This window comes from Saccostrea echinata, unplaced genomic scaffold, assembly GCF_033153115.1.
Source record: "Saccostrea echinata isolate AGI-Se365-2 ecotype Australia unplaced genomic scaffold, CSIRO_AGI_Sech_v1 ptg000047l, whole genome shotgun sequence".
Taxonomy (NCBI): Eukaryota; Metazoa; Mollusca; class Bivalvia; order Ostreida; family Ostreidae; genus Saccostrea; species Saccostrea echinata.
The window spans coordinates 5108101-5121258 of record NW_026889796.1 but is presented as its reverse complement, the minus strand read 5'-3'; the positions used below and the strand labels follow the sequence as shown (position 1 = coordinate 5121258).

Genomic DNA, 13158 nt, shown 5'->3' with positions numbered 1-13158 from the left:
AGAACATGGAGATGCAGTCACATGATCAAAAAATGGCGCCTTCCGGTGGTTCGAGGGACAAACCCATAAAATCAGAAAGTAAACAATCAATTGTGTCCAAACCAGACGAGGAATACGTTGTGTATGCACAAAGATGGTTCATTCTTCTTGTTATTGTAATTCTAAATTTATCAAATGCTATGGTAAGTGGTGTTTTTGTGCAGGAATGATTTGCTTATTTCGAAGTCAATCTCCAACAACAGAAGTATGTTATCTAATCAGGGCATTGAACAAGTGGAGGGTTGACAGAAGTTGATCAGACCAGACTATAGATTTGTCTTGTAGCTATCTATGTTTACACAATAATATTACATATTATGTAAATCGTAAAGTTGAAACGTAGTGTTTACAATTTATCAGTTTATATGCCGGTCTTTGAAGGGCAAGCACAATTTTCTTTTTTATTAATAAATTCTATATCTCTCAAACGGTAGATCTACCATTTCATTTTGCAAACTACAAAGCTTAATAAACCTCTTTTGCCCATGTTTGTTGTGTCTTAGATCATCATTTCTTGTTGCACAGTTTTTATTTTCTCGACCAACAATAAAGAAGATTTTCTTAAACTTTGATAACTCTCTATAACTTAGAAATCCCAATCATCTTGGATAATTCTCTAAAAATTCCAACAGAATGGAAGAAAAAACTGACACATTTTCTATTAATATCTGATCAAAGAATGATGTCATAAATCATAAAATTTGATAAATGCAGGTTTAAAAAGGATGCATACACTAATTTGTGACAGAGAATTATCAAGATTCCATTGACCAAAAAATTCTTTTTTGTAAATCTTATTAAGCAAGTTATTGCCATTCTGTGACCCCCATGTTGCCAACCCTGCAAAGAGAATTTGTTCACAAAGACTCATTAAATTTTCTTGAAACGATGTGTAGATTTCAGCTCAGATTTTCTCAGTTCTTGAAATTTGCTGTACAGTAGTTGTGTATGGCTAAATAATGAAGTTGAAAAACACTTCTTAAATTAAAGAAAGAATTGTTACCAACATATAGCAAAATGAAATTATTAATTGTGTTTTTTGCACTTTGTTTTAGACATGGATTACATTCTCCCCTATTGCTGACCTCACCAGTACATATTATGATGTGAATGCATTCAAGGTGAATATACTCTCCCTGATCTTCATGGTGGCATCTGTTCCTTTTGGTTTCACTGCTTCCTGGGTTCTGGACACTTATGGACTGCGTGCTAGTGTAAGTGTTACTGGTTATGCAGCATGTCAATTTACTGCTTTAGTCCCTTATACATGTACTGTACATATTTTTCTAAAAAAATGATGGTTTCATATCATGGTTATACATGTATTATACATGTAGTGGATAAGAAATTAAATGAACTGATTCCTTTATTCATTTTATACTGTAAGGCAGTGAAATATTAATTTTATTATGTATTATAAATTGGATGTACATGTAATTTAATTGTAGATTCTAGATATATAAATCAGTTTAGCATACATGTGATATGTACCGGCTGTACGCAAAATGTACAGTTTTTCGAGCCCATTCATCGTGTACCGGCGGGACACCAAAATTCACGGAATATGAAAATTTGTACAGTATTTTTACTTTCTCGCTAAATGCCGCCATTTTCCTCTCATTCTCGCTCGCGAGACACTGGAAGACGTCACCTGTGTTGACACTTGACCTTCTGATAATTGTGTAGTGTACACAACCATCGCGTGCGAAGGTGTGAACTGCCAATTGGGATAATTATCTTGCTATAAATTCGTATCAAATACCCCTTTAGGTAGCTTTATTTTTTAAGGGGTACTTAATTACTGTTAATGTTTCGTATACCTAACTTGATTGAAAAAAACTAAGCCAACTTCTAAAGTTGATATACATGACTTAATATACGTGAATCTGACCAAGATCTTCGTAGGTAAAAAATATACGATGTTTATCACAATGATTACGATGGAATTTCAGAAGAATTTAAGCGATATTTTATACCATTTTTTTGTACCGTTTTTTTGATAGGCAGTGTACAGTTTTTTCACCCAAATTCCAGTTTTTTTATGGCTCCTGTACAGTTTTGTGGTCTTTGACTTATCACATGTATGGTATAGTTGGTTGGAAAAAAAAATGATATATGTGGTTGCAGCCCTTTGATACACCAAATAAGATGTAAAGACAATGATATATAAAACTCACTGCAAAATCTGTTCTTAAAAGATACAGTGAAACCTATAATTAATATTCCTAGCATATAATAACGGAAAATATTCTCTAAGTAAAAATATGTGTACCAAAAGTTCCAAGATATTAAATGTAAAAAATGTGTAGATTTGAAGAATTTTCTAAATATCCTTCCACTTCAAGAAAAAGTCCCCCGTAAATTTTTTTTCTTTATGACTCTCTGAGCACTTTTTAAATTGAATATTGTATTATTTGCATTGTTTAATTCAAATATGTTTTAAAAATTGAATTGTAATGCATAGTTGTGACGTTAGAGGTTCTGAACTTCTGTTATAAGCTGACGAGAGACATACCTTAACTAATCATGAAACATTGATCGATGCTCTGATGTATTAATTTTTGTGAACAGATACTTTTGTCTGCCTGGTTGAATGGTATTGGAAATCTTTTGAGAAATGTGAGTACATTTGGAGGTATACCAGGTGACCTCAGGTTCTGGATTTTGCTGGCAGGACAGACTTTGGCAGCCATTTCTCAGCCTTTTGTTATGTTTGCGCCAACCAAGCTGGCAGCTATGTGGTTTATGGACTCGCAAAGAGCAACAGCGAACATGTTGGCATCCATGGGTAATATATGATTTATATATGCATTGAATTCATTTTTTTTTAACCTCAGAAAGAAATTTATCTGGTAAATAAAAGTCTCATAAGAATTTTTTCAATACAGTTATTACAAGAGATACTGTGAAACTATTATATTTATGTATACCAGATTTGGCAGAAATTGGTTTATTAACAAGTTAGTGTATATTTGATTTAACACATTTCTGAATGTGCTAAATATAAATATATATCTAGAAAGACATTTAGCAATGTACTTGATTTAGTGCATGCTGCTATCTGCCAAAAGCACTAAAAAGTATACACAGCCAAATGTAATACTGTATATAGGGAAATTTTCACCCCTGTTTTATTTTTGCCCCTTTTGCCCTTGTCACAATTTGGCAAATTTAAAATGGGGTGAATGCAAAGAAAAAGGCATTAACTCTTAAACAGAACTATGTCTGGGGGAATTCAAAATGGGGCAGATTTGTTTGCAGGTGTGAAAGGATGAAAATAAGATGAGGGGAAAATAACCCTGTATACCATGGTGTATAGTACTAGAGTCTAAACTATGGAGGGACTGTCAAAAAACTTTGAGATATCTGGACGTTCGAATACTGTAAATGTACTTATTTTAGTGGTGATCATATTTGAGCATTTAACTCAGCTTCTTTTCTACTTAATATTCATGCTTGTATATGATTAAAACTAATACATGTCATTTTTAAGACTCGCACAGATTTATAATAAAGAGGAAGATTGCTCTAAAATTTGTGTACACTAATTTATGTATGCTTACAGTGTTAAGTTGACACTCAAATCAATAAGTTCAGGGACTGCCTTTTGACTCCAGATGACTTGTAACCATTTTTATGACATATTTTTCAAGATACATAGGTTCATCTCGGTTGAACCCAATCTAATTAAAATTAGATCTTCCATACACTCCCTGTTTTTTTTATATGTTGCGAGGACGGGGAGCCCATGGAAGATCTAATTCTAATTAGATTGGGTTCAAGTTTAGATCACTATTAATGTAAAACATGTTTTAAAAAGTTCCATTTACTTCTCACTTAGCTAATCCACTAGGAATTTTATCAGCCAATTTGATAGCACCTGCAATGGTTAATGGATGCAACTCGGAGGAACTTCCCAGAGCCGTGAGTAACACTGATTTGGATATACAGTCAAACCTACTTATCTCGAACCTCATGGTACCAAGAAAAAATTTAGAGTTATCTAAAGATTTGAGATATTGAGGGTAAAATATTTCAATAATACCGGTAAGTGGTTTGGATTCCAAATCACTATGACATATTCATATATCAGTGTTCGAGATATTGAAGTTCAACTGTATTTGAATTGAAATCTATCCAACTTTAAATCCAGTAATCTTCTGATTTTTGTTTCCAATGTTTTGATAGCTATGGGTGATATCAGCGCCAGCTTTTTTGGTAGTTTTCATGGCAACTTTTGGAGTTTGTTCGTCCGTCCCTCCCACTCCTCCCACAGCCAGTGCAGAGGAGGATTCAGAACCATTTAAAGAGGGACTGAAAAAGGTCTTTACAGATAATGTTAATTATCTAATTTTATTTTAGCCTTATCCATTAAGTCTTTGAAATAGTATACTAGTATTTATTTCCTTGGCAGTCCCATATATTTTTTCAAATTATTATTATGAGACATGTATTATATTCATAATTTGAAATCACTGGACAAACCAAAGTCAATATACAATTCAATTTATTGACATCACCATTCAATATACATAAATGCATGTATGCATATATACATGTACAATATACATATTTACATGTATCCTTTTATTCTGTAACTAACAAACAAGAAGCATTGTAATAACTGAAATGTCCCACTGAAAGACAGGCTAAAAAAATGATTTTTTTGGACAATTAAATCTGTTTAAAGTGAGTAGTAAGGATTTAGAATTTAACATAAATCCACACATCAAAATTCTGTATAATTTCTGCATGTACAAGTACATTGTACTATATATAGAGATGAAACTCAATACAGATTTACAAAATGCAGTCATGTGATCTTTGAATCTTTTTTTGGACAGATTGTGAAGAGCAGAAACTACTGGGTATTGTGTCTAAGTTTTGGCACAGGTTTAGCTGTTTTCTCAGCAGTTACATCATTCCTTGACCAAGTTTTGTGCCCAAGAGGATATTCCAATGTAAGACATAAAGCTGTTAAATTAGATTTTTAGTACCTTGGTACATTCATTACAGCATTATTTTTGTACCTAGTGGTTTTTTTCTTTTTTTTTTTTTACATTTTTGACAGAATAATATGGTGAAAATTAGAAAATAACACTGTTATGAAACTATCATTAACAACAATTATTTTCCATGTACATGTGTAACAAGTTTTTCAAAGTTAAATCAATTCTTAGCTAGGGTTGTCCCTAAGACCCAGGGGCTGAGGAATTTTCCACCTATAATGATGTAATCCCTTGGTTATTTTGGTATTCACCCTTCACTCTCCATTAGAGAAGGAACCCAAGACCCCCTTCTACTTTTCTAATGTCCCCTTCTGAACTCCTGAACCAGTTACTATAAATAATTTTTTATTCGTGAGGACTTTATTTTCCCATAGTTAAATGAGACCGTGTGCTTGCAAAAATTTCATTCTTGGGTATATTTTTGTTATGAAGGATTATATTCAACAATATTAGAGTTCACGAAATTTTTTTCTCTCTATATGACTTTCTCATGAAAATAAGTATCATGAAAATCTATCATGATGATCTACAGGACTGTTTTCCAGATTAAATGTACTTGTTTTTCCAAGTAAAATAATAAAATGAAATTCAGAAAATGGAAGAGTTTTGCCTCTATAACATTAAAATATTATTTTCAGGACTTTGCGGGATTGTGTGGAGCTTTAATGATCGTAGGTGGTGTGGTGGGAGCCATTGTTGCAGGGATCTATGTAGACAAAACCAAACGATTTGAAGAAGTTGTCAAGGTGTCTTATGCAATAGCAGTGGTATTTGGAGTTGGATTTTTTGAGGTATAACTCTTAAATCATACATCCATGAGAAGAATTTTAAAAATTTGGTAAATGTTTGAATATTTTAATAAGACTGTAACCGTTATAAATTTACATTCACTGAATGTTATCTCCTTTATTTCTTAAGAAAAGCATTGTCGTTTATCGGTCAGTAAACACTGCTAAGCATATCCTTGAGCAGTGGCTCCACCAATGAAACGTACAATGATGTACATATCAATAATACAATATTTAACCTTCTTAATCCTACTTTAAATGATTATTTGCACAGATATAAACAATAAGATGTCTTTCTTTAGTTGTTAGAACGGGAATTAACATTGCAGCTATTGCAGAAAAAAATTATATAACCTGCTTATGTGGATTATGCATTTTTTTTGCAACAGCTGCAACATTAATTCCTGTACTAACAACCAAAGAAAGCATTTTATTTTTTAAGTGTATGTAAACAGGAAAAAGAATTTAACAACCATCTTGATTCAGTCACGTGTGTTCACATACATGTCCGTTTTACAAAAGAACTTATGACTAAGACCAAATACTTTTGTTGATTGCAAAATAAATAAATGATTCTGTTAACAACTACATGCATAAAATATAATTCAAATTTCTTTTTAAAAAGATTAAAACTGTTTTCAAATAATATATAAAAGAAAAATATTTGCAAAATTACATTTTGGTCTTAGTTGAAAGTTCTTTTGTAAAATGGGGCTCTGAACTGCAGTTTAAAACACACTGGAATCTACTCAACAGACTTCATTATAAAAACAGTAGTCAGTTTATGTACCATGCTTAAAAGAAACAAGATGTGTTTGTGAAACACTGATGCCCCCATATGGCAACTTATAGCAAAGGTTAAACTTTCTCAAATGCAAATCATATACATGTATGTTGGTGCCAAAAGTAAGGTCTTGTCTAGAGGAATATACCTGTGAAATATGAAAGCCCCAGCAGCAATCATTGAATAAATATGGAGAAGGTTAAAGTTTTTCAAAGTTAGTCAAACATCAAGGTCAAGGTCAAATGGTCAAAATTAATGGTGCCCAAGGAAAAGGCCCTCTCACAAAAAATACACATGTGAAATATGAAAGCCCTAGCACCAACCGTTCGAAAGTTATGGCCAAGGTTAAAGTTTTTCAAAAATAGGTCAAACTTCTAGGTCAAGGTCAAAGGGTCAAATATGTTGGTACCCAAAGAAAGGTCTTGTCACAAGGAACACACATGTGAAGATTGAAAGCCCTAGCACCGATTGTTCAAAAGTTATGGCCATGGTTAAAGTTGGGTAAAATTTTGCAAAACTGGGATAAACTCCAAGGTCAAAAGGTCAAATATGATGTTACCCAAAAAAAGGTCTTGTCACAAGGAATACACATGTGAAATATGGAAGCCATAGCTCTAACCAGTCAAAAGTTATGGGCAATGTTAAAGTTTTTGCAGACACACAGACAGACGGACGGACAGGGCAAAAACTATATACCCACAAATCTTCGATTACGGGGGCATAAAAAAATTCATTTGCAGTTGCTGTTTTTTCAGATGGCCAGATATAAAGATCAAGAAATACTCATAGCAGTGATGGTGACAGCATTTGGAACTTTCGCTTTTGCCATGTATCCAATATCTATGGAATTAGCAGTAGAAATTACATACCCTGTTGCCGAGGCAACAAGCTCAGGTCTATTAATTGTGTCAGGGTAAGTAGAGATTCTTTTCAATATTTCAGGCCCTTATGATGAAAAGTGGGGAGGCATGCATTTGTATTTTGTCTATCCATCCATAAGGTGTATGTTATAATATTCAGACTAAATATACATGAAGAGACTCTACATTTGAGCAGCGTAAATGTACTAAAGTTTTAGATCAGATTAAGGTCATAATCATATGCAGATCAAAGCTACGGATGGATGAAAATCATTTATTTTTGTATATATTTCTCTATAGCTCATGGACCACTACTGACATATTTTTTTATATTTATCCAAACTTTTAAATAGTGGAATAGAATTTTATTAGCACTTGTAGTAAAACCAGAAGTCTCTGATGAGACTGTAGCTCTACTGGTCTGTATGTATAACAAAGTAGCACTTGTACTTGAAACTTTGCAACATGCAGCATTAAATAGAATTATGTATCTTCTGTGCCAAGTTATATTGAAATCAAACGAAAACTCTAGGAGGAGTAGCGTTTTGAAAGTATTTCACAGAAATTTCTATTTTTAGTAACCATGACAACAACATTCACTGAAATCAAAAACCGAAATACATGTTATATATAGTAGTGTATTCTAATTGTGTGCCAAATTAGATTGAAATCAGACCAAAGCTGTAGGAGGAGTAAAGTTTTAAAGGAATTTCACAGAAATTTCTATTTTTAGTTACCATGGCAACACTGTTTATCGAAATCAAAAACCAATGCATAAAATTAAGTATCTTAGTGTAGTCTTCTTGTATGCCAAATTATATTAAAAGCAGACTAAAACTGTAGGAGGAGTAGCGTTTTAAAGTAATTTCACAGAAATTTCTATTTTTAGTAACCATGGCAACACCGTTCATCTAAATCAAAATTAAAACTGATGCACTAAATAATGTATCTTAGTGTAGTCTACTTGTATGCCAAGTAATATTAAAATCAGACCAAAACTGTAGGAGGAGAAGTGTTTTTAAAGAATTTCACAGAAATTTCTATTTTTAGTAACCATGGCAACACCATTCATCAAAATCAAAAACCTATCCACTAAATCATGTATCTAAGTGAAGTCCACTTGTGTGCCAAGTTATATTAAAATCAGACCAAAACTGTAGGAGGAGTAGCATTTTAAAGGAATTTCACAGAAATTTCTATTTTTAGTAACCATGGCAACAACGTTCATCAAAATCAAAAACGGATGCAATACATTTTGTATCTTAGTATAGTCTACTTGTGTGCCAAGTTATACTGAAATCAAACCAAAACTGTAGGAGGAGTAGCGTTTTAAAGGAATTTCACAGAATTTTCTATTTTGTTAGTAACCATGGCAACAACATTCATCAAAATCAAAAACTGATGCACTAAATTATGTATCTTAGTGTAGTCTACTTGTGTGCCAAGTTATATTGAAATCAGACCAAAACTGTAGGAGGAGTAGCGTTTTGAAAAAATTGTTTACAGACAGACAGACAGACAGACAGCTAGACAGACAGACAGACGGACAGACGACAGACACCTTACTATCACATAAGCTCTTCTGGTCTCTGACCAGTAGAGCTAATGAACAGCATACTCTATTTAAAAAAATCATCTACTGTAATAGAGTGATCTTGGGATGAATGCTACATCTTCACTTAAAGTGACGAAGATGTATCCTATTGATGTGGCACTGGGTGCAATTTCTTACACCTTCTCAACATTCTACCCTTAGTTTTAATGCATTAAAAATTGCATCAAGATCAAGATCATACCTGTATTACACATACTGTATGTTATTTTCTCAAGACAAATCCAAGGGATCATCATTATTCTTGTGACCCAGTTCCTGACCCAGCCTCTCTCTGATTCCCAGTTGGCTGACTCAGCATGTGCACAAGGTTAGATATCCATATACATTTATCTAGTGTTTCTTTAATACATTGTAGGTTCATACATGCACTAAATATATTATTTAACTATGCAGTAAACTATTAGAGCATGCTACCTGGGAGACATTCTGTGAAATACAAACAAAGTGTTTCCAGTTCACAGTGATAATTTGCATTTATGAATAACATTACCAAAATACAGTTAATGCCCTTTTTTGACGATTTATTTGTCCACTTTCTCTTAAAATCAGGATCTGGTTGCAGCAGTAGTAAGTCAGATTCCTTCACACCTCAAGACTGGACAGGTAAGTCGTAAAATGAGGAAGACAATATTATACAATTATTGCTCTTTTTGAGGTCAATAAGACAATTTAGCCACCTGAGGAGTACAGTATTCACTGAGACCGAAGGGCGAGGTGAATATTGTACTTTGAATGTGGCTTTATCATCGTATTGACTGGAAAAATAGCAACAATTGATTTATTATATGTTTCAATGATTAAATGATACAAACTCATTAAGCAATTCATGCCTATATACTTGTTTACATTGCCTAAAGTCCTAGCCATATGCAATGAGAGAAGCAGGGTTAAATAAACATTACCAATCAAATTTGTGGAATTTTTTAAAATCTACTTTATTTGCTATGACAAAAAATAATGCCAGGCTCTTTTATAGGATCAGTTTTGAAAAAGGATTGGGGAAAATAATAGCCCCCAAAAATCTTTGAATAGCCCTCAAAAAAGAGAATTCTATTAACTTCAAATGTTATTTTTGGGTTGGGGTGGGGTTAAGGGTGGGGGATTAAGGTCCTTTAATTGGGGACCAGCCTTTAATGAATATTTTTAGTCTAAATTAAAAGTAAAAATTAATGTTTAGAAAAAGAGTGGGTTTTTCTTGGGGGGGGGGGGGGGGGTCCCCTGCCCCCATCCCCAACTCAGATTATATATTCCCTATTATAATGTTCACCTGAGTGGATGTAGCAAGTAAAATAGCTTTCCAAAACTACATGTATTTGGAATTTCCCAATCTATTTATAGACCAATGTAGAGAAGATAAATCCTTATATTCACCTGGAAGGTCACCTGCAGGTGAATATAACACAGTATTTTTTCTACATTCAAATTGTTAGATTTCAGCCAATCAGAGAGAAAGGAATTATTAAATCATATAATAAAACATTTTTTACTGATTCACTTCACTATCCATTTGCTTGACAACATCTACCGTAAAACATGCTTATAATAAATTGATGCTTATAACGAAGTGATTTTCATTCCCTGTGGCTTTAAAATATATTATGAACCTAATGGATATAAACATTTATAATGAAGCAAAATTGTCCATCCATGGCATTTTGTTATAAGCCTGTTTTACTGTTTTCTAATTTAATTAAAAAAATATTTGAATGGACATTAAATGTATTTCAATTTACCTTTTATAATTGAATTTAAGAAAAAAAATTGTTAGCAGTACATGTACATGTGAATGAAATGATTTTCATGTAGGTTTTGTCATTTTTCCTTTTCAGTACCAGGGCTTTTTATGAATGCCTTAACTGCAGTAGCTGCATGTTCTGTGATTTTATTTATGAAAGGAGACTACAAAAGACTTAAAGCAGAGAAACAGTTAAATGCTCAGCGAGTCTTAAACCAGAGCTTAAGTAATGTAATAGATGTCACAGTGGACGTTAACATAAGGGACGTCAACACGAGGGAGAATGTGACTTAAGTGTCCACTTGCTTTCAAATTTTCAGGGGATATAATTCAGGAGCGACAGGGAATAGATGTAGTGCCAATTGCTGCCTGGTGTATGTGTGTGTGCCAGTTGGAGAATTTTCATCAGAGAGACTCAAAGATTTAGTTTTTCTGTGATAAAATTGTTTCCTTTGAATCAAAGGAATGTCAGACATGGGATTTTTTTTTTTTCACTTCTTACATTATTCATAATGTTTTTTATCTAGACTTTGTATTTGGTTTTTGTTCGAAATTTACAAGTACATTCTGAGAATATTTTTTTTGAATCATAACATATGCTAATTTACTCAAAGAATATATTTGGGGGGGGGGGGGGTACTTGATACGTACATGAAAAAAAATCTGGCTTCTATTAACTATGAATGCAGATAAAGTTCTATGAGGTAGACAGGTGTCAGGAGTAAGTAGCTGTTTTTCATACAAAATATTGAACATTTATGAATGATTTAAATTATTGCTTATAAATGAATGTACATGTATCAAACTTCACATTTGATTGGCAAAAACTTTATTTTTTGTTTTACTAGAATTTCTAAATGCAAAAATTTTGATGTTGTGAACAATAATAGGAAGTGCATGTAACTCTCTGATGGTTATTTTGAGGTTTTCCTAAATTTATATTTTGCAAATAAATGCACATGTAATGTTATTGTCTTGCTTAAATAATGTTACACAAAATATACAAGTATAAAAGTGTGCCAGGAATACTTAGAAATGAGGAGTTGGTAGTAATTGAAGATACATGTACATGTTCATGTCAGTGCAGCTTCAGTAGAGATTTGATTTATGTATATTGTTCCAAAGCATTGATGCACAATAAGGGAAATATATTTCAAAATCTGTGGAAAGATGTGTATGCAAGAATAGCAGTGCGAAGTTCTTGGAAATATTTCTGTATATTGCATCTCTTCAGCTTTGTCAATTTTTATTTACATTTCATTTCAGTATCATTCTATCTTGATTGCCCTTATTGGGTACAGGGTATTTTAGCAGAATTTCTGAAAGTGTGAATGGGTATTTTAAGCATAAAATTAAGTGGACCTTTTAGAAAAATTGGTTTAAAACTGGTTACCTGTAAACATTTAATATAGGCCCATAGGAAGCAACTTCAGTTGGGGGGGGGGGGGGGGGGGACAACAAAACATTTTCAGTTTTTGGGGGCGGGTTACCTACCAAGCAAAAAATCCTTGACAAGTACACACAAAAAGGATTCAGACATTATTATTATGGGGGGGGGGGGGGGGGGGGGAGAGAGATGCTTTCTATACTTATATCGGCAAAAGTATTTGGGGGAAGGGGTCACAACCCCCACCCCCTTTCCATTTCTTCAGCCATGTCATGACTATTTTAACAGATTTTTTCACATGTTAAATTAAAATATATTTAAACAGGTGACTAGATACTTTAACAGTGCTTATGTTTAGACATTATTTATAATAAAAGAAACTACATCCTGCTCAAAATCCTACTTCCACCTCCCTGTTGGTGAGCAGGTGGCAACAGACTTAGTCTGGCGAACGGAAGAGGTACATGCATACAGTTTATAAGTTACTGTAAACATGTAGTAGTAAACTTATGTACTGTATGAAAGAATCCCCTGTAAAGGTTACAAAGACCAAATGTTGCTTTCTAAGTTGATGGCATATATTGCTCAAAAGAGCATTTTTTTTAGAAAATGGTTAAATCGCAAAAATATATATTTTTTTTACATGTAAAAATATTTTTATTTTCCAAATGCTTTTATATGGATTATTTTTACTTGTTTCTGGTAAAAAAGACACTCAATTTTATGAAAAATTCACATGCTTTTTCATGGTGAATTAGTGTTGTGTAAATTTATCATAGCTTGTGCATTTGCCAAAATACACAAACACTCTGGATGCTTTTTAATTTTTTTTAAGAATTGTCCACAATGGATGAAGTACATTTAAATACATCAAAGTATGGATACATATAGAAAACAAGCTTGTCCTCAATAATAGGAAATACAGTTAAACCTCCTTATCT

General features: G+C 32.9%; 1 protein-coding gene across 1 annotated transcript; it reads left to right on the top strand.

Moving 5' to 3' along the window:
• On the top strand, window positions 1–11378 carry LOC133202636 (solute carrier family 49 member A3-like). The gene is made up of 11 exons (XM_061338490.1): window positions 1–182; window positions 1095–1253; window positions 2611–2827; window positions 3881–3963; window positions 4228–4362; window positions 4884–5000; window positions 5687–5839; window positions 7376–7533; window positions 9311–9402; window positions 9645–9698; window positions 10925–11378. The coding sequence occupies exons 1-11, from the start codon at window positions 6–8 to the stop codon at window positions 11122–11124; spliced, it is 1545 nt and encodes a 514-aa protein (XP_061194474.1). The 5' UTR covers window positions 1–5; the 3' UTR covers window positions 11125–11378.
• The last annotated feature ends 1780 nt before the right edge of the window (window positions 11379–13158 follow it).

Bases quoted from the DNA above. Each gene is read 5' to 3' on its own strand.
- LOC133202636 (XM_061338490.1), top strand. From the start codon at position 6: ATGGAGATGCAGTCACATGATCAAAAAATGGCGCCTTCCGGTGGTTCG. The intron at 7,534-9,310 runs GTAAGTAGAGAT...TATTTTCTCAAG, and splicing joins GGTCTATTAATTGTGTCAGG to ACAAATCCAAGGGATCATCA. The intron at 9,403-9,644 runs GTTAGATATCCA...TCTTAAAATCAG, and splicing joins TGACTCAGCATGTGCACAAG to GATCTGGTTGCAGCAGTAGT.